The following is a 23,531-nucleotide window of genomic DNA, read 5'->3' on the forward strand; positions in this document are numbered from 1 at the left end:
CACCTAAACTGACTTTGTCACACACGACTTTTCTGTTACAATACTAATAAAATTATTACATTACATTTATGCCTTGTAATATTTATTGTCAAACGTGGCTTTGCATGGTGTAGAAACATTTTTTGACAAAAAAAAATAGTTGACAAAATAATTTTGTCTAGTAATTAATTTGACAAAAATAAAGACGAGTATCCTTTTTTTGTCCAACTGAAGCACTTGGTAATAAAACTGAAATTATCATTTGACAGATTTTAACTTAAATTTGGCAAAAAAATCTTCGGTAAAATACGATCCCGTAGAAATGAAAATGCAAATGCCTAAATATTTTCGAACTTTGCGATGTGAAATTTTGACCAAACATGTTTTTGGGATATAAGTTTTGCCATTAAAAACGTTTGCGAAATAAAGTTTTGTCTAAATAAAATTTGACAAAGTAAAACTGTGCCAAATGATAATTTGACCAAACAAATTCATTGTGAAACATATCTTTGCCAAACAATACTTTGGGAAATGAAACTATTGCGATATGATTATTGGGAAATGAAATTTGACGAAACGTTTTTTGGCGAAACGGCAGGACACCGTATTTTACTTCTCGTGTGTTAAAAAACTCGCAAGTTCAGGATTCTATTCTCGAACCACTCGCTTCGCTCGTGGTTCAACTATAGTATCCTTTCACTTGCTCGTTTTTCAATTCCACACTCGAAGTTAAAATACAACTTTGCCCCCTTGTATAACAAATAACTATTAAATTATTATTACTGTGAAGTTCCATACAAATAAATAAATACATTTGACAAAGATACAAATCTGTCGGCACAAAATGTGGATGGATATTTTATTAAAAGGACCATTGCTCTTGATAGTATTGCATAAATATTTCTGTCATAGGTATTATATTTCATTTTATTATAGTACCCTAGTGTTATAACAAGGTATTAACCTTGAAATGTGAATAATTATCTAGATTAGCTACTATTTTGAATATTCGCTACTCATGAATTCCATTACATTATACATATATAAAGGATCTGTTTCATATTTGTATTGTCATTTGGTCGCGTCCAATCATACAATCACAATAAGATGAAACTGGTGAGTGAAACACAGTTGGTATTGTTATTATAAAATCCCCCTTAAATTCTAAATGTAGGAGAATTTCTGCCTAATACCAATTAAAATATTGGCGTACTTAGTCTGAACTTATTGCCATGAAAGCAACTGACCCTCATTGTTATTGATTATTGTGTTAATTTTCAGTTAATCCTATGCTGTTTGGTGGCTACAGCCTTCGCCGCGCCCGCCGCTCCAAGCTTCAACCCCGCCGACGCGCAAGTCGTGCGATATGACAGTGAAGTGAACCCTGATGGCTTTAGATACGCGTAAGATACCTAACCTGTTTTCTATAAATAGCTAATTTTTTCAATAAAGTTTACAGAATATCACTCTTTAATATTAGGTAATCTTAAACAAAAATTACGGTCTCAGCGAACTTAAGTGACTGCAGCGAGGGCGAATCACTATTTTTGAATTTTTGTTTTTTTCTTAGTGTATTTCCGGCACTTATTTTCATTATTGAAACTGAAATAAGTACAACGTACTACCCACTTATGTGACTCGAGTCATTTGGCGGCTCAGGCACCTGTCGCGGTAGCAGTGTACGCTAGCTTGATTCCATCCGTGGGCAGTGGGCCTTTGTCATTTTTCTTATTAACATTACATTTATTTCAGTTTATATAGGTAGTAAAATGTATTAAATAGTGTTTCTACTTGATATACTTATAGCAAAATAAAATATTTCAGGAAAAAAAGTCATCAAATCTACTTGAAATATTTAATATTATTAACATTAAAATTACAGAGTAGAGCAAACCGACGGCTCTAGGAGTGAGGCCCAAGGCTCGCTCGTCAAAGTCGGCGAAGACGTGGCCTTGGCCATCAAGGGAGTGTTCTCATTCATCATAGACGGCGTCACCTACACTGTCAACTACACTGCCGACGAGAACGGATACCAGCCCACCATTGAACAGGGCCCTGGTGGCGCCGTTCCCCCGGGTGTCGTTGCTTCCCTGCTTGGTTAAAAACAACTGAATTTCGTGAACCATTTGACCGATTCTAATCTTAGGCAGTTCTGCTTTGTAAGCACGTTCGATATCACTTTTTGCACCTACTAACTTGTCAGAATATCACAGGTGAAAAGTGATATAAAGGCTAGCATGCATAGTAATAATCTGGTAACCTAAAAAAGCAATGACGTTTTACAATACATAGGTACACACACACTTAAACAAGGAATAGAATCACACATGGAACCCATTCAGTTTTGTACATTTGTCTTGATTAGGTAATAGGTATTGTGGTCTTGCTTTAAAAATGGATTTATGTTTTAGAAATAATGCAATAAAATATTGTTATTGTTTTAATAATGTGTTTTTTTTAATACTACGTCGGTGGCAAACAAGCATACGGTCCGCCTGATGGAAAGCGGTCACCGTCACCTATGGGCGCCTGCAACTCAAGGAGTATCACGTGCGCGTTGCCAACCCATTAGAAACTTGTACACTCCTTTTTGCTGTGTTAAGTACACAGCAAAAAATCACTGGAACGGTCAAAGCTTTTGCTACGACTGTCAATTGACGACAGGGTGCATGAAGGAGTAGCGCTGATTGTCGCGAATACACGTCGTCGTATGTAATATGAAACATTAACGTTTACGGCAGCCGTTGAAACTAATTTGACGTTATAAAATTTTATTTATGGAAAAACCTACAAAATGGCATCCTTTATTAAAATTTGGTTTAAGTTACGCTAGTAGAGAAACTTGTATTCTAGAGGTCAGATCAATTGCTGCATTTATTTAGTTTTTCAGAAGCATTATTTCGTAATTTAGTAACCATTCTGCTCCATCACACTTCACTTTTAGACCTTTAAGTCCTAAAAATGACCAGCTTTAATATCTTTGTTAAGTATACAGGGTGTTTCCTGTAACAGGAGCAATAAATTAAAATATAGAGCCTCTAACTAATCAGTAATTAAGTCCAAATGGTTTTAATTAATTAAACTGAAAAATAATTTTACCGTTATTTTCTAACAAAATAAATCGAGCCAGCAATGTACAGCCGTCAGCCGCCACACTTGGCAACCATTGATTCACTACTATCGTGTTTAGTCGGAATACTTCGTTGAATGTGACACAAGTGTCACAAAAAGGATGCTCGAGTTCTTCAATCACTTCAGTGATTATGTTTTAAGTATTTACAGATAACACTTGATATACCAACACCAAGTAGGGCGCTCTACGTGTCTCGCCTGCATTACTCCGCCGTGGCTGACGAGGTGGTGGACTACGTTCGTCGGAAGACTGGCTACACGCTGAGGGTGCAACAGCTGCAGTCGCGTCACTACGTGCACTTCAGCTCGTTCGTTGTGCGCGTGCCGCGGCCGCTGCAGGACACCATCGCGAGCGCAGACTTCTGGCCGAAAGGTGTGGTTTTTCGGCGGTTCCGGGGCAACCTGCCAAATCCCACACCGGGGCAAACGACGCAACGGAGCCACGCTGTTACGTCATCGCCCAAATCAATTGTTTAATTTTATTTTTAATTTTGTTCTATTTATTTTCTCTCTTTTTTGTTAAAATCTAAGTTTCGTGACGCATTGGTTTTACTGTAATGTCATGTAAACATGTTTTTACTAATAAAATAAAATAAAATAAAATATGATAGCAATAAAACTAATAAACAGAACGGACTTTTACGTAACTGTTTAGAAAATAACTTTGCAAACGTAAACTACCTATCTAGGTAAAATAATTAACCACAATAAAAAATAAAAATATTTATTGAGTCCAAGCTATGCGTGGCTTACATTTTTATTGTTGTGTTCTGTGTTTGTGTTCTTTTAGTTGTTCTCATAAAGCAATGATTCATGATGGACATTGCATATTGGTTACACATTGTTTACAATAATAGGTCCTAGCTGATGGATGATGATAACCGTCGTATGTTATTTGTCGTAACCCTCGACTTGATTTTCTCTGGTTTCAGCGTAATTAAGGTTTGTCGTACAATAACGTAAACGCAATTCACACCATAGTAATTTGTAATATTGCCCAGACTTTAGACTCGATAACTTGACATTCTCAATCATAACACGGTTGAACGTCACGTCTTGTCACTATTCTTAGATAAGCCAAAGAGGTTCCAACATTTACGGCACTTAAGAGTTCTGTGTTCTGTGATTTAGGCCAAAAAGGTTACAGCATGAAAAACGGGCTTTGGTTATGGTATGGCAAAAATTAAAAACGCTCATTGCAATCAAAAAGTTTGCATTCGGGATTGCGTGGTAGGTATGTCAAACCCACAAAGGTGTATAGGAGAACCTTAGTCACAAATTAAGGCCGATAGAGAGGTCAAGTAAATAGCTGTGTTTCGTTTTCATTAACCGAGTAATGACGAATTCAAAAGTAATTCAAATGTCAAGATTGCCACTAGTGCGACACATTGACTTCTCTTTCGGACTGTGAATCAATGGCACTTGTCAAAAGAAGTTGGAGTATTTACATCGATTACAACACTTAATAAAAATGCAATAACTGAATAATTTTTGGTTTTATGCACGTATAATGAAATAGTTAAAGAAAACAAAAAATAACAAATTCTATGGCTTCTTGTCAGAATCCTTAATAATTAATTGCCTACTAGCCACTTACTTAATTTAAAATGTTCTCGATATGCTGGCCATGTGCTTGTATGCATGCTTCGTACCTTAATAATGTATTTCGATGAACTACATTTAGATCACGTTGCCGTATGGTGTTAAATGCCTGAATAATTCGATCTTTTAACATTTCTACATTATCCACTTCGGCAGAATACACGTCGTTTTTGATAGCTCCCCATAAAAAGAAGTCCAGACAAGTTAAATCCGGCGACCTCGGTGGCCATCGCTTAGGTCCGAATCGTCCGATCCATCGATCTCCAAATAATTCAGACAACTTTTCACGGATTGCCACAGTGGAATGAGCAGAGGCTCCATCGAGTTGGAACCATGTTGCGTTTCTTATTTCCTCCGGCAGATTGTTGTAATACTGTAACAAAGTGCCATTTATCAAGTCTAAAAAACGGACTGTATTTAAATTACCATCGATGAATACCGGACCAATTATCGTATTTCCGTGTACAGCTGCCCAAACGTTCACAGAGAACCGATATTGGTGAGCTGTCTGTCAAACGGGGGTTGTTCGTACTCCAATAATGGGTATTTTTTAGATTCCATAGTCCATTGTTAGTAAACGTTGATTCATCGGTCCAGATAACATTTTGTGCGAATGTTATATCGCGTCTGTCCCCATGGCACTGTTCCATGAACCACTCACAATAAACTTGCCGCGCTAAGTAATCTCGCTGCAACAAAGCCTGCACTTTTAAAAATTTGTATGGATGCTTCTTATTCTTTTTTAAAACTTTGTGAACAATACTATTATTGACACCAAATAACAGACCCGCTCTCCTTGTGCTGGTAGTTGGACGTTCACGGAAGTGCTGAAGAATCCGTCGTTCCAGTGCCAGTCTGACGTTAAATGCTGCACCAGGCCCTTGTGGCGGCTGCACTCTGCCGGATATGGGCAGGTCGTCCCGCACACGTTGCACAGCGTTCACAATGACGCGGCCGTTCGCAGGATGTCTCCGGTTAGGATTCCGCTCCCGGTACAAATTGAGAGCTCGAGCAGCATTGCCTCTCGTTTCTCCGTAGAGCAAAATCATGTCACATAATTCTTGAGAAGTATATCGTGCCATTTTTCAGCGACATTGACAATTTAATTGACAAGTCAGTACTACTTTTTATTTTAAATTATCCGAATGAGTTGAATAAAAAGTTCAGACCGAAAGATTTTACGATTTTCAAGACGGATTTTAAAAAATAACCAAAATTCGAGTGTCATTTTGTGTGACTTACAATTGAAAATTGTTCCTAGTCCGCCTAGATAAGACTACTATTTGCGATTGGTTTAAGATTATTTCTGAAGTTAGCCCCGGTACCACGACACTAAATGACCGTAAAGCGATAATTTCGCGATAGTTAGCATCCACTGACTGTGAAATTTAATTTGAATTGCTCTTTCTCCATATTTAAGGACTTTGGAACATTAAGATATTTTAACTATGACTACTAATAATCTAAGGAATCTACATTTTAATTTATTGCTCCTGTTACAGGAAACACCCTGTATATAGGTATTAGAGTTCAAAACCATTGTTAATTACTACAGCAGTGTTATTTTTGCCCTCCCTCGTTTTCGTTCGTTTAATGTTCCATATGGGGAACTGTGAAAGCTCCTTAATTATTTTGTCCCAAATTGAAACATGAGTCGCCACTCAGCCAAACACGAATTCTGCGCAACAGGCCACCAAATATGTAAGAATGATACTCTGGTACAGCTATCCAACGAATTGATACCTACTACGCACCAAGGTTCCAAGTGTTTGGTACAAAAAAAGGGAAATGTACCAATTTTGCTATTTCAAAACAGTGTCCAATATTATTTCAGCTAGTGTATCGTTTAGTCATGTAGGTATACTAGGTATAACAATACGATGATAATACATATTAGATAGGTAAGGTAGGTATGCAAAATATCGTGCGCCTTAAACTTTATCATTTGTCACACCTCAAAAATTTACATTTTTAGCTGAATTATATTTTCTGATCTATAAAAACGATAGGGCTATAATATTTTTGTCATTTGTACAACAAGACCCACTTCAAAACCACAACAAATGATTCTGGTAAGTAAATTTGTGTAACGATATAAGCAAAACCAATATTACCTATATGTAGATATCAATATTTTTTCACTTCTAATCTATCAAATATATATTGTTATCTTCTAATCTATCAAATATGTATTCCAGCTGATTTTTCGTTGTTTGCTGGCGGCAGTCACTGCTGGGCCCTTGGTCAGCCCCAGCAACGTGCGGGTCTTGAAGTACGATAATTACAACGACGGAGTTGGCGGCTTCAAATACGAGTAAGACATTATCTAATGATAACAGTGACTCGATCAGTTGTGGTTATACTAGGTAATACGCTAGCTCCATCATGCGCCAATTTCATTGACAAAAATCTACCATATTTGAATCTCAATTTCAAGAACTAAAGACTAACCCCCTTATTCATAAACGTTCACTAAAGTTATCAAGCTGATAAAGTTCGTTTGTCCCTTTCTATTACACGAATACGTCGGAAAGGAACAAACGAACTTTATCGGTGTGATAATTTTAGTGAACGTTTATTAATAAAGGGGTACGTAAACACAAAACCGACAAATTAACCCCAAGTTATAATATAATATACACGTTTCGTGCTCACTCGCTAAGTTAGAGCTTTTCGACGATATTGCCGTATATTTTCATCTTTGAATTTGCGTATTGTTTTACTAATAAATAATAGTTGCACGTTGCACCTAATTACAGAGTCGAGCAAAGTGACGGCTCGAAGTCTCAAGCCCAGGGGAATCTCGTCATAGTGGTCACTGAGGGTAAGGAAGTCGACATATTAGTTGTCCAGGGTAGCTACTCCTTCGTCATCGACGGCCTTACCTACACCGTGCGTTATGTGGCTGACCAGAATGGATACCATCCCAAGGTTGTTGTTGAAAAACCTCCCCCCACTCCTACCCTGTTTACTCTTCCAACACCACCTCCAAATACTCGTCGGCCGCCGCTACCCCTACGACCAACGAAATCACGTCCAGAGTTACATACATACAATCACGCCTGTATCCCATAAAGGGGTAGGCAGAGCACATGAAACTATTAAAGCTTCAAGGCCACTCTTGGCAAATAAGGGGTTAAAAGAAAACGAAACTGTGGCATTTTGGTTTATGGCAAGGTTTATGGCACGTCCAGAGTTCCCTTCAAGAAATCGACAAATCTTGAAATCTTTGTTAGGTGGTTCATCAGGATCTGTCGACGCGAGTAGGAAAAGGAGAGGTGGGGTGATTTTAGAAAGCTTTTTTTCATTGATTAACTACACTCAAGAACTATTAAACCGGATGGTTTGGTAAGGAAATTTCCAAATTTTTTTTTTGTTACTTTTGATAAATATTTTTAAAAATGCTAATTCGATAAACATTACAGTGTTTACGTAACATTCCCGGTAAGTTTTCATTACTAAGCGCCCCAGTTGGTTCTGTGTAAAACATGTTAGTTTATAAAACCATATACAAGCAGTAACTGCGTTTTTTATTTTTAATAAATAAATAAAAGTATGCGATTTGTTGAAGTAGGTACCTAATGGTCTCCTAGACTAGACTAGAACTTTAATTAAAAAAAACATTTTGTTTTTTTTTTTAAAGAAATGATTTATGAAAATGAGGATTTAGAATTTGGTTTATGGTCAGCATTGTAGTTGGCCTTGAACTATCCTAAATGTAAACGACGACGTTTCATCTTACCTTACATTTGAAAAGTTGATATTTAATATACCTAACGCTTAACATAAATATGTATAGGTAGTACCTATTAACATAAATTTGTCTATATCCCAAAGACGCCAAAATCTGCGAATATGAAGGAATCAAGGTGATAATTATATCACTGAAATCCATTACCAAATAAATTAAATGTTTTGTGATGTCGCTAAGTGGTACCTCAGACCATTGTGCTTTGATTGAAATAGAAAATATAGACAGTAGGATAATAGAATTTCAAGGTCTTCTTCTTTGGAAGTTTTATTACTTCTCGAACAATATTAACATAACTAGTTGTCTAGCTAGGTTTGATATCATATAAAACTATGACAAATTTTTGCCATTATATCACTTGGCAGTATTTACCCACCGTTAAAGCATCACAATAACAAAATAAAACATATGACAATCTTAACTTTTAAATATAATAAATATTCATCCTAAGTTTATGCCCTTTGTGAGAGATTGGAGTCTGGACTAGGTGTAAAATGAGACTCGTTAGTATCACTTTCATTTATGTTACCTAATTGTACTTAAATTATATTTAAGCCTGAATTGGTTATTACCTGATACGTTGTCATATTTATTTTAATACCAATATTTAAATTTTCAGTGGATCCTCTGCTGCTTGGTAGCAGCCGTCGTCGTCGCGAACCCGTTAGACAAAAATGTTGAAGATGTAAAACTAATTTTCAATGAAAATTACAATCCCGGCGGCAACAGGGGTTTTCGCACTACGTAGGTATTTAATAATTATTTTATTACCTCTGGCCCTAGAGGTCCTGTGCATTAATAGTATTTTATACAATCGTGATATAAAACAAAGCTTTTCAGTCGAGTACCATTAAAAAAAATGTGTTTCAGATGCAGAAAAATTTGCCAGGTATCACAAATTAGTATAGAAATTGTATGAAGTTCTATTTTTGAAATTATTACAGATAACTAAAGTCAACTATAATGAGATTATTATAATTGAGTCGGAACTGCCATAGAGTATCCAACACTGAAAAGTTAGCACTTATAGTTTAGTCTGTGGTGTCCTAATTGACAGATTACAGTCGACAAGTAGAAAAATGATATTCTTCCATTATATTTTACCACCATAAATGTATACCTCAAACTATCGATCTAAATCGGTTCAGTGGTTTAGAGGCGGAAAGGTTTCATCAGGCAGAGAGAACTTTCGTTTATATATCTACTGCTTATTTTATTGTGCGGTTTGGAGTAACTTTCGCTCTTCCCGCTTTAGTTGTGAACTTATTTATAACTAAAGCGGGAAGTGTGGTATATTTATTTATATATATTATCTTTATATCTTAATATACGATTTATAATTTTGAAATATTCAAAGTAAGTTTTACAGGCCAATCCAAACGTAGCTACACCGGTGCACCGACATCAGAACGATATCTGAAAGACGTAATTCAGTTATCGTATGTCTGATCGCGCCAATACAGCTCGAGATATAGAATTGGCTTGTTAATCTATACTAATATTATAAATGGTAAAATGTCTGTTTGTTTGTCCGCCTTTCACGGCAAAACGGAGCGACGAATTGACATGATTTTTTAAGTAGAGATAGTTGAAGGGATGCAGAGTGACATAGGCTACTTTATGTATCTTTCTAACCTCCCACTTCCCTAAAATGGGGGTCGGAAGTTTGTATGGAGCATTCCGCAATTTTCGAATTTAACGCGAGCGAAGTCGCGGGCAAACGCTAGTCTTGTTATACATATTTGATACGTAATCCAATAATATTTCTACAAATTTATTGTAGAACTTATTTTTTTTAAGGTAAAGTCACCTACTTCTTACAGATACGAGCAGACCGATGGTACACTCATTCAAACTCAAGGCGAACTAGTTAAAGTGGACAACGACGGTACAGAGGTGGAGGTCTTGGTCATCAGCGGAAGCTACTCCTTCTTTATCGATGGTGTCAAGTACACAGTACGCTACACGGCCGACCAAAATGGATACCATCCTATGATTATTACGGGGGCTGAAAAGCCACCTAGCGGCGTACCAGGTCCTATACTCGCCAGCTTATTGGGTGGGTAATATACCGGCATAATCTCAATTTATATGGCGATGGATTTTAAATGATTGTAAGAATCTGTATTTAACTATTACGTTTCTCTTGTTCCTACCTAAATATAATCACCTTCACGTGGACATGTTTCTTTTACTTGCATATGATAAGATTCATACCTATATGATGAAGAAAGTTTACGTCGGATTAAAATAAAATATGTATGCAATGTAGACAGCAATATAGGCTTAACCCATCGTATGCTTATGCACGGGTCCGTGCGTAAAATTAGGTCATCTTTTTGCATTTTTTTCTGGAAAGTTTTTTTTTACTCTACATGGCATAGCTGAGGTTGGAACCCACGATTTTTTGACGCATCTGCATACGAGGGGTTAATAGAAATAGGAAAGTGTATTAGGTATGTCCTTCGAAGGACGACATTCATCTAGATGGCAGCATATCCGATCCACCAATTAAATGAAAATAAGAGTCAGGTTCATCATTTTCCTCGAATTTCTTGAAGATAATGGGCGCCTGGGGTCAGCAAAGTTACTAATTCCAAGAATTGGCGTAGGTACCAGTTTTTACAAAAACTTTTACTAATATTTAATTTGTATTCAGGAAATCACACTGAAGTCGTTGATACTATATCCGAAATGACATGAACAGAAAGAAAATAACCCTCATACTTTATTTACTAACCTGAGCGAGCGATATCACTTAGTTTACTTTAATAAATCAGTGTGGATTTAACGTTCTAACCGCTGCAGTAAATGAGATTGACAATGACATTTTAAGAGAACCCATCCAAATGTTATTTATTACATTTAATTAAAACCACGGTCAAGTTTAAATTGGAATTACATGTCCGATTCTAAATGAAATGAGCTCCCGTTCGTTCACCTTTTGATTGCGGAAGCAATTGACCTCAAACTACTCGTCAGTAATATAAAAAATTGAATATTAACTAGTACATACATCGCACATTAAATCGTAAACAAAAAGTTGTCTTAGTTTGTAGATTACAGTATTAAAGACACCTTACAAAGATGAATGACTTTATATCGCCAAAACTATTACTTAGGTTATATTTTGATACCAACTGAAGTTCCATTAGTCACTCACAGTCGTGTCAAAATTTTGCCATATCCCAGGCAGAAATTCGCCAATTTAAAAAAAAACATTAAAAATGGACATATTTTTTTTATAAGAGATGGAGAGGAAAAACAAAAGTAAACTCGTCGGCGTGTTTCTATTCTGCAGAGTACAATTTTCTTATTACCAAGTGAAGTAGGGCCGAAGAAGATATGATGTTATTAACTAAATCCAGCAATTTAATAATTTAGCAACATAAATGGAAAACGCTGCCGTGCCATGACAAAACACTGTAACTCAAGTTACTGTAACTCAAGTTACAGTGTTTTGTGGTAATACTGTCTAATAAGCTTATCTGGCCCTATTCTATATATACATGTTAAGAGTATACTGATTTTCTATCAAAAACATAGAAAACCTTCATTGTAATATGCACTGTAACTCTTAAAATCTAAAATCGTCATTTGACAAAACACTGCATCTCTCGATACAGTGTTTTGTCAAAATAAAACTCCCCATTTCTTTAATCGGTGACTAAAGTTACAGTGTTTGGCAAAACAATCTGACGAGAAATTTTGACTGTGTTTTGGTTTAGGTATTTTTTTAGTATAGATTAGATTAGATTAGATATATTTATTTCACAACATGATTACAGTACAAATTACATTTATGTCAATTTATAAGAATCTATATTGTGATCGTCAAAAAAGTAAAAGAAAATGGTATCAATATAATTAAAATAAGTTAAAATAAATCAGGACTTCTTAAATGGAGCCTGCACGTTGTCTTATTTAGTTTGTGTGGATATCAATAGACTAGTAAAATGAGTATATATTATAAAGAACGGAATATATTAAATTAAAACTTTCTAATCATTGCAACAGAGAGTGTCATTCAACTGTGTCATCGAATTTTGCCAGATTAAAAAGTTTTTTAGAAAATGAAAGTGATAAACTACCCCTGAACGCCAAAACTAATAAGAAAAGTATAGATGATTATGCTGTATCAAACAAAATAAACTGTTCTACTGATTATGCTGCTCAACAATAGCCGATGGAACAGGTAGGTATGGATATTGGGTACTCAATACTTTCGCCTTATCAAGCACATCCAGCAGTGACTCAATTAGACGAAAATATGAACCAACCTATATCAGATTGTCTTACAGAATTAACTACAGTGCCGTCTACAGTTATTCTTATTCAAACAGCCATCACTCTGCCTAGCAACATGTCCCTCGTAACTCCATTTAAGTTTGGTAATGACGAAACCCACGTCTTGCACCTTGGTGCGACGACGGATCTTGGCATTGCTCATCCGAACTTGAATCTTGGTACAGAGCATGACACGCTCCATACACATACTGCTCCTGATTCCTGAAGTACCCGAGTCTCAGGTTGAAGTTGTGCCAAAGAAAAAACAAGCGAAAACGTAGTCCCACAAAAATGTTAAAGCAACAGAAGCAGAAGCATTCCTTGCTTGTTTTACGTACCTTGAATTACGTACATATTTATAAACTGAAATAGATGTCACATACTAGTATAAAGTTACTTATTCATAAGAAGGTATATGACAACTATTACAGTCTAAGTTAATAGTGTACACATAGTACACACCTGGAATTCTCTTAGGAGTATATATGGTATGCTATGACAAAACATTGTAATTCATGCGTTACAGTGTTTTGTCAATGCAACTCGCACATATTACTGATAAAGTATATTACGACATAACACGTTTATGCTCTAAAATGCTTGAAAGAAGTATGAATATTTCATTATTTTTAAATGGTCACTAATAGTAACATATTATCTGTAAAATGTCCAAATTTCATTACAATCGGATGAAAAATAACAACTCTGTGGCCAATTAAAGAAAAAAAAAGTTTTTTGCGATTTCTGGAAAATAGGTGTTTTTTAGATACAGTGTAGGTATTGTCATCGCACGGCAGAACGGGTTAATGTAAATATTTAGATGACCCGTTTATGTTAAGGATTGGATCAACCACAAACAACCTTTGACATTTAATGTGTCCATCTCGTCTCATCAAAGTTTAATAGAATGTAAATTACGTTTCATCATGCATTTAGGTAAAGTGAAGTGCTGATTAGGTATTTGTAACAGGTACCTAAACTACATATTTTAACTTTGTGTCAACAAATTCAAAAATATCACGACATCAAAATAGTTTTCTGATTTCGGATGCCATTCAAATAAGACGTAGTTTTTCAATTTTGAGAATAATCGTAAAATAAGTAGATAATATGATATCAAATAATTCTTTTTAGAACTAGTTCATCTTCATAAAAACGTTTTCTTTTAAACCTACATATATACGCCAGTCAAATTAGATTTTGCCGAGTAATGAATTTCCAGCACGCTGCAAACCGTCTTTAAACCTTTATAATGGTTTTAAATTCGTAACAGTTTGTTCTATGACCTGACCTGTCATCATCAGCTTTGTACTTTATTAATTATTATCAATAAAACCAATTTTATACAAAATAAATTATTTATAATTAAGTGTTTCAAACGCCATCATCGTCGTCCTCGCAGAGGTCGCTTCGTAGGAGTAGTCGATATACAAAACCTTGTACATAGATAAACGTCAACAAATAACTGTGTTGTAATAAATACATCCACTATATAAGATGGTTTGATCCACCTAACAAGCACAGTTGAGATTGGCGCGTCTTACTATCAGATCTAAAATGAAACTGGTTAGTTACCTTGTGTTATTCTTTATAAAATTCCACGGTTAAAGGCCGTCCAGATTTGGTATGAACAGTGAAAAGTGCGAGTGTTTTGTGAGCCGAGTTCCTTATGGATTGTTTTGTTTTCAGTTCGTTGTCTTCGCTCTGGTGGCTGTGGCGAGCGCCGCGGCGCAGCAAAGGGCTCCGCGTCAAAACTTTGTTCCATCTGTTGTCAACCTCTTGAGATTCAATTCAGATAACGACGGACTCGGAAATTATGCTTTCTCGTAAGGAACCATTTCAAAGCTACTAATTTACTCACAAGAAACTTTTATCTAAAAGTGACTTTTGTGATTCAACTTGGTTTAATGACAATTCAGAACATAACAAATAAAGAAGTAGGTAATTAGGTACATAATTTTGCTTCAAGTAGGTACAGAAAATTACTACTGACAATTTTGATACCTATATACTCATGCCCTATGAACTCGAAGTTCAACATTAATTGATTTCATTATCATATCGTTCCGAAGTAAAATCTGTCTGAATTAAGAACGAAAAATCCCACAGTATTGAATTGGCTGTATATGTTATTCAAATCAAATCATAATTAACCAGCCATGAAGGTCGTATAAAACAAAGGTATTCCGTATATTTAAATAAAGTTAACCTCTAGACTGGCAGGTCACTAACTTATCTATAACATCTTCGAAAATAGACATTTCTTGTCTAAAACACAAAACAATTTTTACAGCCTCTTTCGAATAATTTTAAAAAGGCGTATAAGGTAGAGGTATAATAAAAAACATGTATTTCCCTTAGATATGAGCAAGACAACGGACAGAAACAGGAAGAGCAGGGTACCCTGAAGAACGCTGGAACCGACAACGAGGCGCTCGCCGTCAAGGGCTCGTACGAGTGGGTGGGCCCCGACGGCGTGACCTACAACGTCAACTACGTGGCTGACGAGAACGGTTACCAACCCACCATCGAACAGGGACCCGGCGGTGCCGTGCCCCCCGGCGTTGTCGCTTCCCTGCTGGGTTAAGCCGTTAGTTAAAAATAAATAAAACTAGTCCAATTTACAATAAAATATCTTCTATTTAATGCATCTGTTGTTTTTGTGTCTATAAATCACCACCAAATAAACACAAAATTTAAATTTTGAAAAAATCCCCCGACCGCGACATAGTGAACCGATTTTCATGAAACATGGCTAAAAACACTCCCGACTAATTCAGCTTTCAAACATAAAAAACTAAATTTAAATCGGTTCATCCGTTCGTGAGCTACGATGCCACAGACAGACACACATACACACTTATCTTATCTAGACACGTCAAACTTATAACACCCCGTCGTTTTTGCGTCGGGGGTTAAAAACACACATAAATCCGTGTTAAAAGACATCCAAGATAAAAAAAAATATATAGACGGTTAGACATAAAGGCACTGTATGTAGAGCAAGCTGTACACGAATAATATTGTCTTCGGTTATTCATGAGTAACTGGCTAGGTCACAACGATATATAATCCGTCTCCATAGTTTTATTTCATATAGACGAATAAGTCAAAGGACATGTTAATGGGCCAAGTGACTGACAACCCCCAGTCAGTTACTTTCGGTGCGGTAATTTTTACATTTTAACTGACAAGCATATATCGTCCGGCTTTCTTAAGGTTTTCTCACACTTATTAATTTATTAATTATGCATGCAAACGATTTAATAAAAAGGGATATACACACTGAGAGAAATTTGCATTGTGAATTTAACAAGTTCGACTTGTTGCGGTTTATCCGTTTGAATCAGCCAAACGTTACTATGTTTAAAACAATATGTGTCAGGTTGTTTTTATAAAATCAACTTGTTGATTCAAATATATTGCCGATTCAAATGACAAGTAGCTTGTTGTTTGAACCAAAGAGCACGTAGGCGCTATTTTAACCAAAAAACTTGTTGAACGAACATGAAAACTGGTTGTATTTTCTCTCAGTGCAGGTTCGCTTCTTTGAATGAGCCCAACGTTCTGTCAAATTTAACGTAAATTAAAAGCAGCACGGTGTTTATCTCTTTCATCCAAACGCCTAATATTTAAAAAGCAAAATGCTGATGATGCTGCATCATTGCAGTTATGCTTTACACAGGCTCTTTGACAATTAAGTTATCCTTGATTCTGATTCACGTTAACGTGAAGGCGTAAGTAGATGGCCGTATGATTACCCATTTTCTTCTTTGAAACTAATTCCATTATTCAATATATTTTTTACACAGTTTGATCTCCTGTAATCAACAACCAAGTAACCGCAGGCACTGTATGCCAACCGTAATGAAACACCTAATTTTTTTTTTATTTTTATAAATTATAGTTTCTCGTACATTGCAATAAATGAAATCCAATTTATTTAAAACTAGCTTTTGCCCGCGGCTCCGCTCGCGTTAGAAAGAGACAAAAAGTAGCCTATATGTCACACTCCATCCCTTCAACTATCTCCACTTAAAAAATCACGACAATTCGTCGCTCCGTTTTGCCGTGAAGGACGGACAAACAAACAGACACACACACATTCGCATTTATAATATTAGTGTGGATTATCTCGAGACGAAATTAGGAACATTTGCGTGGAGAAGTTGTCGTTTACTTTCCACTTAAGTTTGCTGTGATGCTTTAAAAATATGAAATGCTAGCTTTTGCCCATGGCTTCGCTTTTTGTCTCTTTATAAGACAAAAAGTAGCCTATGTCACTCTCCATCCTTTCAACTATGGAAATGGATAATTATGCAAGGGGTGATATTTTACTATTTAACCTCACCGTGTAGAGTGAAAGCGAAGTCTTAAAAGTCATTTAGGAAATAATTACTTATATAAGGAAATCTACAGAACTCTACATAATTATAAAGCCTCCGCCACACGGGCGCGTTTCGAGAGCGTCGGCGTCGCGTCAGCGGAGCGACACGCCGGCGTGACGCCCGCAGGCGGCCGGCGTGTCGCCCACCGGACGCTGGCGGGAAGCGCGCGATGCGCGCGCAATCCGCTCATGATCTGAGCGATAGCGATAGCGATAGCGACAGCGACAGCGACAGCGACGGCGACGGCGACGGCGACGGCGACGGCGACGGCGACGGCGACAGCGACAGCGACAGCGATAGCGATTGCGATTGCGATTGCGATTGCGATTCGCAATTGCGATGCCGCAAATCCGTCCGATCGCAACGCGCGCTGTGTTATGTGTGACTGCACAAGCGTTCCGAGGGCGGACCGCTCGCGATGCGCCGGCGCGACGCCGGCGGAGCGCTCTGCCAACGCGCAGAAACAGCGCGCGTTCAGCTCGCGTGCCGCTAAGCTGACGCAACGCTCTCGAAACGCGCCCGTGTGGCGGAGGCTTAAGAGCATGGCCCTGACATGCTCTTGGCTGGATTTTATTATTTTAATATGTTGAATGAGCGCTTTAAGTTTATTTACTTCATTTATTTGTTTTGAAACTTGACTAGACCTAGAAGCCAATAAGGCAAGGATAATGATGATAATTAATGATGATGTCAGGAATCCGTGCATCTCGCTTGCACCAAAACATACAAGAATATGTACGAACGAAACGCACGCGTGCTTGGTAATAACATTGGATATAATTTTAATGTCAGATGTCCGTTCGAATAGACTCGCTACTTGCACCTGTTCCATTTCAACCGGTTGTGTGTAAAGTGTCCTTGCACCCAGTTCATGTTATTTTAAGCAAAGACAAGTAAAGTAAAGAATAAAGACTGGTAATCGCCGTAAAGTTGAGAGACCTTCATTGATGTTAATTCTATGCATTTCATGCAGGTGATTTTATGAAGTAAATTTTTTTCAAAAAATATTTATGCCATATTATTGATATAAATGTGCTTTTAACAAATACTCAGTGAGTTTAATACTCAGTGTTTAATTGATTTAAATTGCCTCTTCAGCACATTGATTCAGAAGTTACGTTAGCAAGAAAATCTAAGTTTGTCGCTTTTAAATTAATTCGCTTATAAATATAAAAGGTTTCACATAATCTAGGAAACACTGAATGCACCTACGTTAAATATTGTATCATCGTAGGCTTTACAAAATAAACTTCAATAAGCTGATCATCATACCGGACGCATCTACAATTATTTTTTTACGGAAATGCGCCTCATGGCCTTCGGATAGAAGCGGCAGGCAGGAAAAAATGGAGCGTCAAGAGGGGCTCAATGCTGCAAGCAACGACGACGCCACAAGTATATTATGGCGGTCGGCAAGCGTGCACGCTCGTGACTCTCAGAGCATGCGTTCCGTGACCGACGCATTAGGACCTCATATTTGATTTGCTCCGCAACAACTTTAAACGGAGGTAAAAAAGAACTGCAAAAAATATATGACTCAGAGTTCCCACAAAACGGTGCCCCGAAAAAACAGTTATTGCAATGAGATTGACAGCCTTTTAATTGCTTGTCTCTGACGCTAACTATAAAACCAGCCCTAAGTAGAGAGCAAGTTACGGCTTTAAACTATTTATTTTCAATACTGCAACCTCACGGTGTACTCAGTCATTCGCGGTACTAACTTAACGATAGAAGCCACAGTGTATGTATTATTTATAATCTGTAAGTTTGATATTATACTTCAACAAAAATGAAAGTTCCTTTGAAAGATATCAAGGTAGGTAACAGTAGTTCTTAATTAAGGTTGGTGAGACACTTTTAAGTATATTTTTAAACATGTATTTTTAAGAACTGTGCAAAATTAAAATTTACACAATGCATTTTAGTTTAGTTATATTAACTAATTTACCTTATACATGAATCGAGATGTACTGATCTTAGTGATTAGGTATTATGTATGAAAACTTGATAAAGCAAACCGATGTAATGCAGTAAATTGATGACAATAGACAAATCTGTTAACCTTAAAAAATATTTGTAGTTATGATTTTCTTGTTTTTAACTTCAGTATCGTTTATGTGACATAAACATAAAGTAAAATACAACACGTTTATAAATATAATCTTTTTCTTTTCAGATCATATTTCTTATAATAACGAGTTGTTTCCTTAACTCGGTATATTGTGTTTTTCTTTTTGGTATCGATTTAACAGCACCGGTGAAAATTGTGAAAAATGGAGTCGGAAAAATGTAAGTTAAACTATCAATTTTTAACAACAAGAGATACAATCAATATAATATTGATCCTACTCGGCAGTCAAAGAGGTAATAAAATATATTTAATTAAAAGGTTTTTTTCTATGTCATTCTATTGAATTTATAGTTCGTGTCGACTACTACTAACAACAGTTTACTAACATACATAGATCACTTCTTAGGTATAATAGTTTAATGACGATAAGACTGATGATAATTGATAATACATAATATCACTATATTTTAAAAATTCATCTCAACTAAAGTTATTTGAATATTTTTTTGTTTGTGATTCATTATACCTAATATTTATTACAGTTCAAAACCACAAAACCCACGTTCAACACTATTTCTACCTATGCTAGAATCTGCTAAGACTAATGAAACTCAGGAAAATAACATTTTAACCAGCAAGCCTATCGAAGATGACCAAAGTCCCAGTATCAGTCAGAAAGTCTCCGAGCCCTTAGAATCTAATCTAAATACTGGTTCAAAACTGGAGTCTGATGTGGAGACACTTGGATGGTCGGAAAATGGCGTTGATTACACTACTGAGTCGGATAATGAGGTAAATATCTCCTAATTCTCCATATTCAAGTATTACCGGAATTGTACGGTCAATACGGTTAAGTGCGACTAAAGCCTTGTGTTTATTGCCAGTTGTGAAAATTCTTGCTACTTGAGTTATTTAAGTGGTAATAAGATACTCGTACCTACTTCTATAAGAATTCTAGGCAGACCCTATTTATCTCACTGTACGTATCTCATCATCATCATCCGTCGTAGCTTTATTTGACGTTCATATGCGCATTGTAATATGCCTACTTGAAAAATAAATATTTCATTTTCATTTCATTTTCATTTTCATTTTCATCCTCCTTGCGTTATCCCGGCATTTGCCACGGATCATGGTAGCCTGGGGTCCGCTTTTTTTTTTATACTACATCTGTGGCAAACAAGCATACGGTCCGCATGATGGAAAGCGGTCACCGTAACCTATGGACGCCTGCAACTCAAAGAGTGTCACTTGCACGTTGCCACCCCATTAGAAACTTGTACACTCCCTTTTGCTTTGACAAGTAATCCCAAGATTTGGCGTAGGCAATAGTTTTACGGAAGCGACTGCCATCTGACCTTCCAACCCGAAGGGTAACTAGGCCTTATTGCAATTAGTCCAGTTTCCTCACGATGTTTTTCTAACCGTACGTATCTATATTATGTATAGTTATTTGATTATATATTTCGCTTTGAAAACTATGTTTTTTTTTTTCAGACAACAACTGATATAAACACCATCGGCGGTCCCCCGCCCGCGGTCTTAGCCTCTCTTCTTGGCAGTGGTTGAGACAAAATTACAATAATGTCAGAATGTCACCCATTCAGTTTAAACTTGAAGGGAAATTTTAATAATTTTTATGATAAGGGTTATTTAAACTACGAAGTCAACTAAACCTATTTAATTTGCTTTTGTAGTGTACTGTGGCGTGGTGTGAAAATTTTCGTTGGTAAAGCCGGAGGGGTTTTTGGGATCTGTTTTGTATGAACTTCTACAGGCACTGGAGAATTTAGGAAACCCATAGGGAATCGAGTTGTATAGATGCTACGCCACTGGTAGTGTAATAGCTTGTATTAGCAATTGTGCGCATTTATGCTCTGTATTTAAAGAATAAATAATATCCTACTTTTGCATTCCTGAGTTTTATTAGGCCCACTTGCACCAACTACTTAACTCAGGGTTAGTGGGCTGTCATCTGTCAAATACCATATAGAATGGTGGGTTAACCCTCGGGTTCGAGAAGTTCAAATATTATTTTCAGATGTAATATCACCTTCCATTTTCATTCAGAAACTACGTTGGATTTTAGGTAATGTAGTTTTGCTCATGAGGTTCCTACGTAAGATCAAGAATATTAAATTCACTCTATTTTGAAACAGTACTAGTATCTGAAAATACATTATACATAATCTTATAAAATTATATGTAGCTTATTTTATTGTAAACTAGCTTTTGCCCACGGCTTCAAAGAGACAAAAACTAGCCTATGTCACTCTCCATCCCTTCAACTATCTCCACTTAAAAAATCACATCACATCGTTGCTCCGTTTTGCCGTGAAAGACGGACAAACAAACAGGCACACACACTTTTCCATTTATAATATTAGTATGGATACATACTTTCTGAACAACAGCCAATCTATGTGAAATGATAGTACGTTTTTACTGGGAAATGATCTTAGTACGGATTTAAACTGTCTATACATCTAGATATTTTTACAATCGTTTTATATTTATAGATCAAAATATTTAAAACGGGATAATGGTTTATTTTCACTTCGGTTTTTCCAATCCGTAAACAAATGTGACGCAAACGTAACGACAAGAAACAATGTTTGCCGGGTCGACAGTTTTGCTTTGTTGTATTTTTTGTCGATAAGCAACTTTATTTTAACTGTTCAACCACTTCAACGACCAGTCTGGCCCAACGGGTAGTGACCCTACCTGCTAAACCGCTAAGGTTCAAATCCTGGTAAGGTCATTTATTTCTCTGCTATGTACATATGTACATATATGTATTTGTATATCATGTATGTATGTCGTCGTCTAAGTATCCACGATAAGTACAAGCGTTCTTGGGCTTTCAATCTGTGTAAGAATGTCCTATAATATTTATTGAACCAACACCATTCAGTGAGTACAGATCAATATTTACATACTATGTCTATGTATAATAATAATATATTTAAGGTCAGTGCGGGCAAGACCGGCATAGTTTATTTGAATTAAAGTTTGAGTGGATAAAACTCTATAATTAATGTAGTCTGGCGTTATGCGCATGGTCCTATTGGATAGCAAATATTATATTTTACAAAGCTTTTACAACATTTTGGTGAATTAAGGTACTTTTAAGTGATAAAAATCACATTTTTTAAGGCTCGGCGGGTTGACCGTCCTCCCGCGATGAGCACGGAAAGACCGTCTAGTGCTTGTTGTCGCGTAATTTCATATAAGACTAGATTCCAAAATCATGATCATTGTTATTTTACGTAATAACAGAGCAGAATGTGCTAGATAATTAATAAAATAACGTTAAAATTTTGAACATATAAGCATTTTTCTATTTATAAGGCAAGACCGGCATATGTCCCGTAGATGGGGTTCATAACCTTTTCTTTTCAGGTCCAGATATTGCATAATACTGTTTTTCCAACGAACACCTGCGAATCCAATGTAGTCACGATAATTGACCCATGACACCCTGACCCATGACCCGTTGACCCATGACAACTTTTAGGTCAAAGTGACAGTCAGCAATGTCAGATTTCCAATTGGTCATTAATTTTGAAGTCAGCACCCCAAAACCCTATTTGACGACACCCATGACCACTTTTGTGTCAAGTGACAGGCAGCAATGTCAGATTCCAGATTGGTTATTAATTTTGGAATCAGCACCCCCGAGAACCTATTTGACCACACCCATGACCACTTTTATGTCAAAGTGACAGTCAGCAATGTCAGATTTCCAATTGGTCATTAATTTTGAAGTCAGCACCCCCCCAAACGTATTTCACCACACCCATGACCACTTTTATGTCAAAGTGACAGTCAGCAATGTCAATTAACGGTCGGGTAGCCGTAAAATAGTCGGTCAAAACCGTTTTAAAGGGTACCCATATGGTCCCTGTAACGCTGATCATAAAAATAATGACTAACTTGAAATCCTACTCTCTTTGGAAATATTTGTCGTCGCATGTTGCACAATCTACATAATTATACTTAAACAAAAATAATAAAAAAACCGGCCAAGTGCGAGTCGGGCTCGCGCACAAAGGGTTCCGTAGCAGCAAATATTTAACCAAAATTACAGTTAAATCAACCTATCTCAAAAACTATAAGAGATACTTTGATCAAACCAAAAATCGTTGAAAGAGTTAATTAGCATGCATCACCTCTATTTTTTTTAGAATTTTATACCCCGTAGTTATAAAAATAGAGGGGGGGGGGACATACTTTTTACGACTTTGAGAGCTGATATCTCAAAAACCGTTCACTTTAAGAAAAATGTTTTTAGAAAACTTTATATCATTTTAAAAGACCT

The 23,531-nt window shown here is 36.5% G+C and overlaps 5 protein-coding genes across 5 annotated transcripts; all 5 read left to right on the top strand.

Moving 5' to 3' along the window:
- The first annotated feature begins 990 nt into the window (after positions 1-990).
- On the top strand, positions 991-2,423 carry LOC125226327 (larval cuticle protein 65Ag1-like). Its single transcript, XM_048130277.1, has 3 exons — positions 991-1,095; positions 1,261-1,382; positions 1,862-2,423. The coding sequence occupies exons 1-3, from the start codon at positions 1,087-1,089 to the stop codon at positions 2,079-2,081; spliced, it is 351 nt and encodes a 116-aa protein (XP_047986234.1). The 5' UTR covers positions 991-1,086; the 3' UTR covers positions 2,082-2,423.
- Positions 2,424-6,890: 4,467 nt separating this feature from the next.
- LOC125226009 (endocuticle structural glycoprotein SgAbd-5-like) lies at positions 6,891-7,788 on the top strand (the record flags this gene model as incomplete). The annotated part of the gene is made up of 2 exons (XM_048129822.1): positions 6,891-7,027; positions 7,473-7,788. Coding segments are annotated over 2 exons (453 nt in total), but the record flags the coding sequence as incomplete, so codon positions are not given.
- A 1,018-nt stretch (positions 7,789-8,806) lies between these two features.
- On the top strand, positions 8,807-10,645 carry LOC125226281 (cuticle protein CP14.6-like). Its single transcript, XM_048130214.1, has 3 exons — positions 8,807-8,967; positions 9,084-9,208; positions 10,288-10,645. Exons 1-3 carry the CDS (start codon positions 8,959-8,961, stop codon positions 10,529-10,531), a joined length of 378 nt encoding a protein of 125 aa, XP_047986171.1. The 5' UTR covers positions 8,807-8,958; the 3' UTR covers positions 10,532-10,645.
- Positions 10,646-14,211: 3,566 nt separating this feature from the next.
- On the top strand, positions 14,212-15,401 carry LOC125226413 (endocuticle structural glycoprotein ABD-5-like). The gene is made up of 3 exons (XM_048130394.1): positions 14,212-14,317; positions 14,441-14,577; positions 15,113-15,401. Exons 1-3 carry the CDS (start codon positions 14,309-14,311, stop codon positions 15,336-15,338), a joined length of 372 nt encoding a protein of 123 aa, XP_047986351.1. The 5' UTR covers positions 14,212-14,308; the 3' UTR covers positions 15,339-15,401.
- A 3,149-nt stretch (positions 15,402-18,550) lies between these two features.
- On the top strand, positions 18,551-21,125 carry LOC125226562. The gene is made up of 4 exons (XM_048130562.1): positions 18,551-18,955; positions 19,316-19,428; positions 19,753-20,002; positions 20,708-21,125. Exons 1-4 carry the CDS (start codon positions 18,929-18,931, stop codon positions 20,777-20,779), a joined length of 462 nt encoding a protein of 153 aa, XP_047986519.1. The 5' UTR covers positions 18,551-18,928; the 3' UTR covers positions 20,780-21,125.
- Positions 21,126-23,531: the final 2,406 nt, after the last annotated feature.

This window comes from Leguminivora glycinivorella, chromosome 5, assembly GCF_023078275.1.
Source record: "Leguminivora glycinivorella isolate SPB_JAAS2020 chromosome 5, LegGlyc_1.1, whole genome shotgun sequence".
Taxonomy (NCBI): Eukaryota; Metazoa; Arthropoda; class Insecta; order Lepidoptera; family Tortricidae; genus Leguminivora; species Leguminivora glycinivorella.

What these genes read in the sequence shown, in the direction of transcription:
- LOC125226413 (XM_048130394.1), top strand. An exon ending in CTCGGAAATTATGCTTTCTC is followed by an intron (nt 14,578 to 15,112) that starts GTAAGGAACCAT and finishes TATTTCCCTTAG; the next exon opens with ATATGAGCAAGACAACGGAC.
- LOC125226281 (XM_048130214.1), top strand. An exon ending in AACAGGGGTTTTCGCACTAC is followed by an intron (nt 9,209 to 10,287) that starts GTAGGTATTTAA and finishes TACTTCTTACAG; the next exon opens with ATACGAGCAGACCGATGGTA.
- LOC125226562 (XM_048130562.1), top strand. Translation starts at nt 18,929, where the DNA reads ATGAAAGTTCCTTTGAAAGATATCAAG. An exon ending in TTCCTTTGAAAGATATCAAG is followed by an intron (nt 18,956 to 19,315) that starts GTAGGTAACAGT and finishes TTTTCTTTTCAG; the next exon opens with ATCATATTTCTTATAATAAC. An exon ending in CTACTGAGTCGGATAATGAG is followed by an intron (nt 20,003 to 20,707) that starts GTAAATATCTCC and finishes TTTTTTTTTCAG; the next exon opens with ACAACAACTGATATAAACAC.
- LOC125226327 (XM_048130277.1), top strand. An exon ending in CCTGATGGCTTTAGATACGC is followed by an intron (nt 1,383 to 1,861) that starts GTAAGATACCTA and finishes TTAAAATTACAG; the next exon opens with AGTAGAGCAAACCGACGGCT.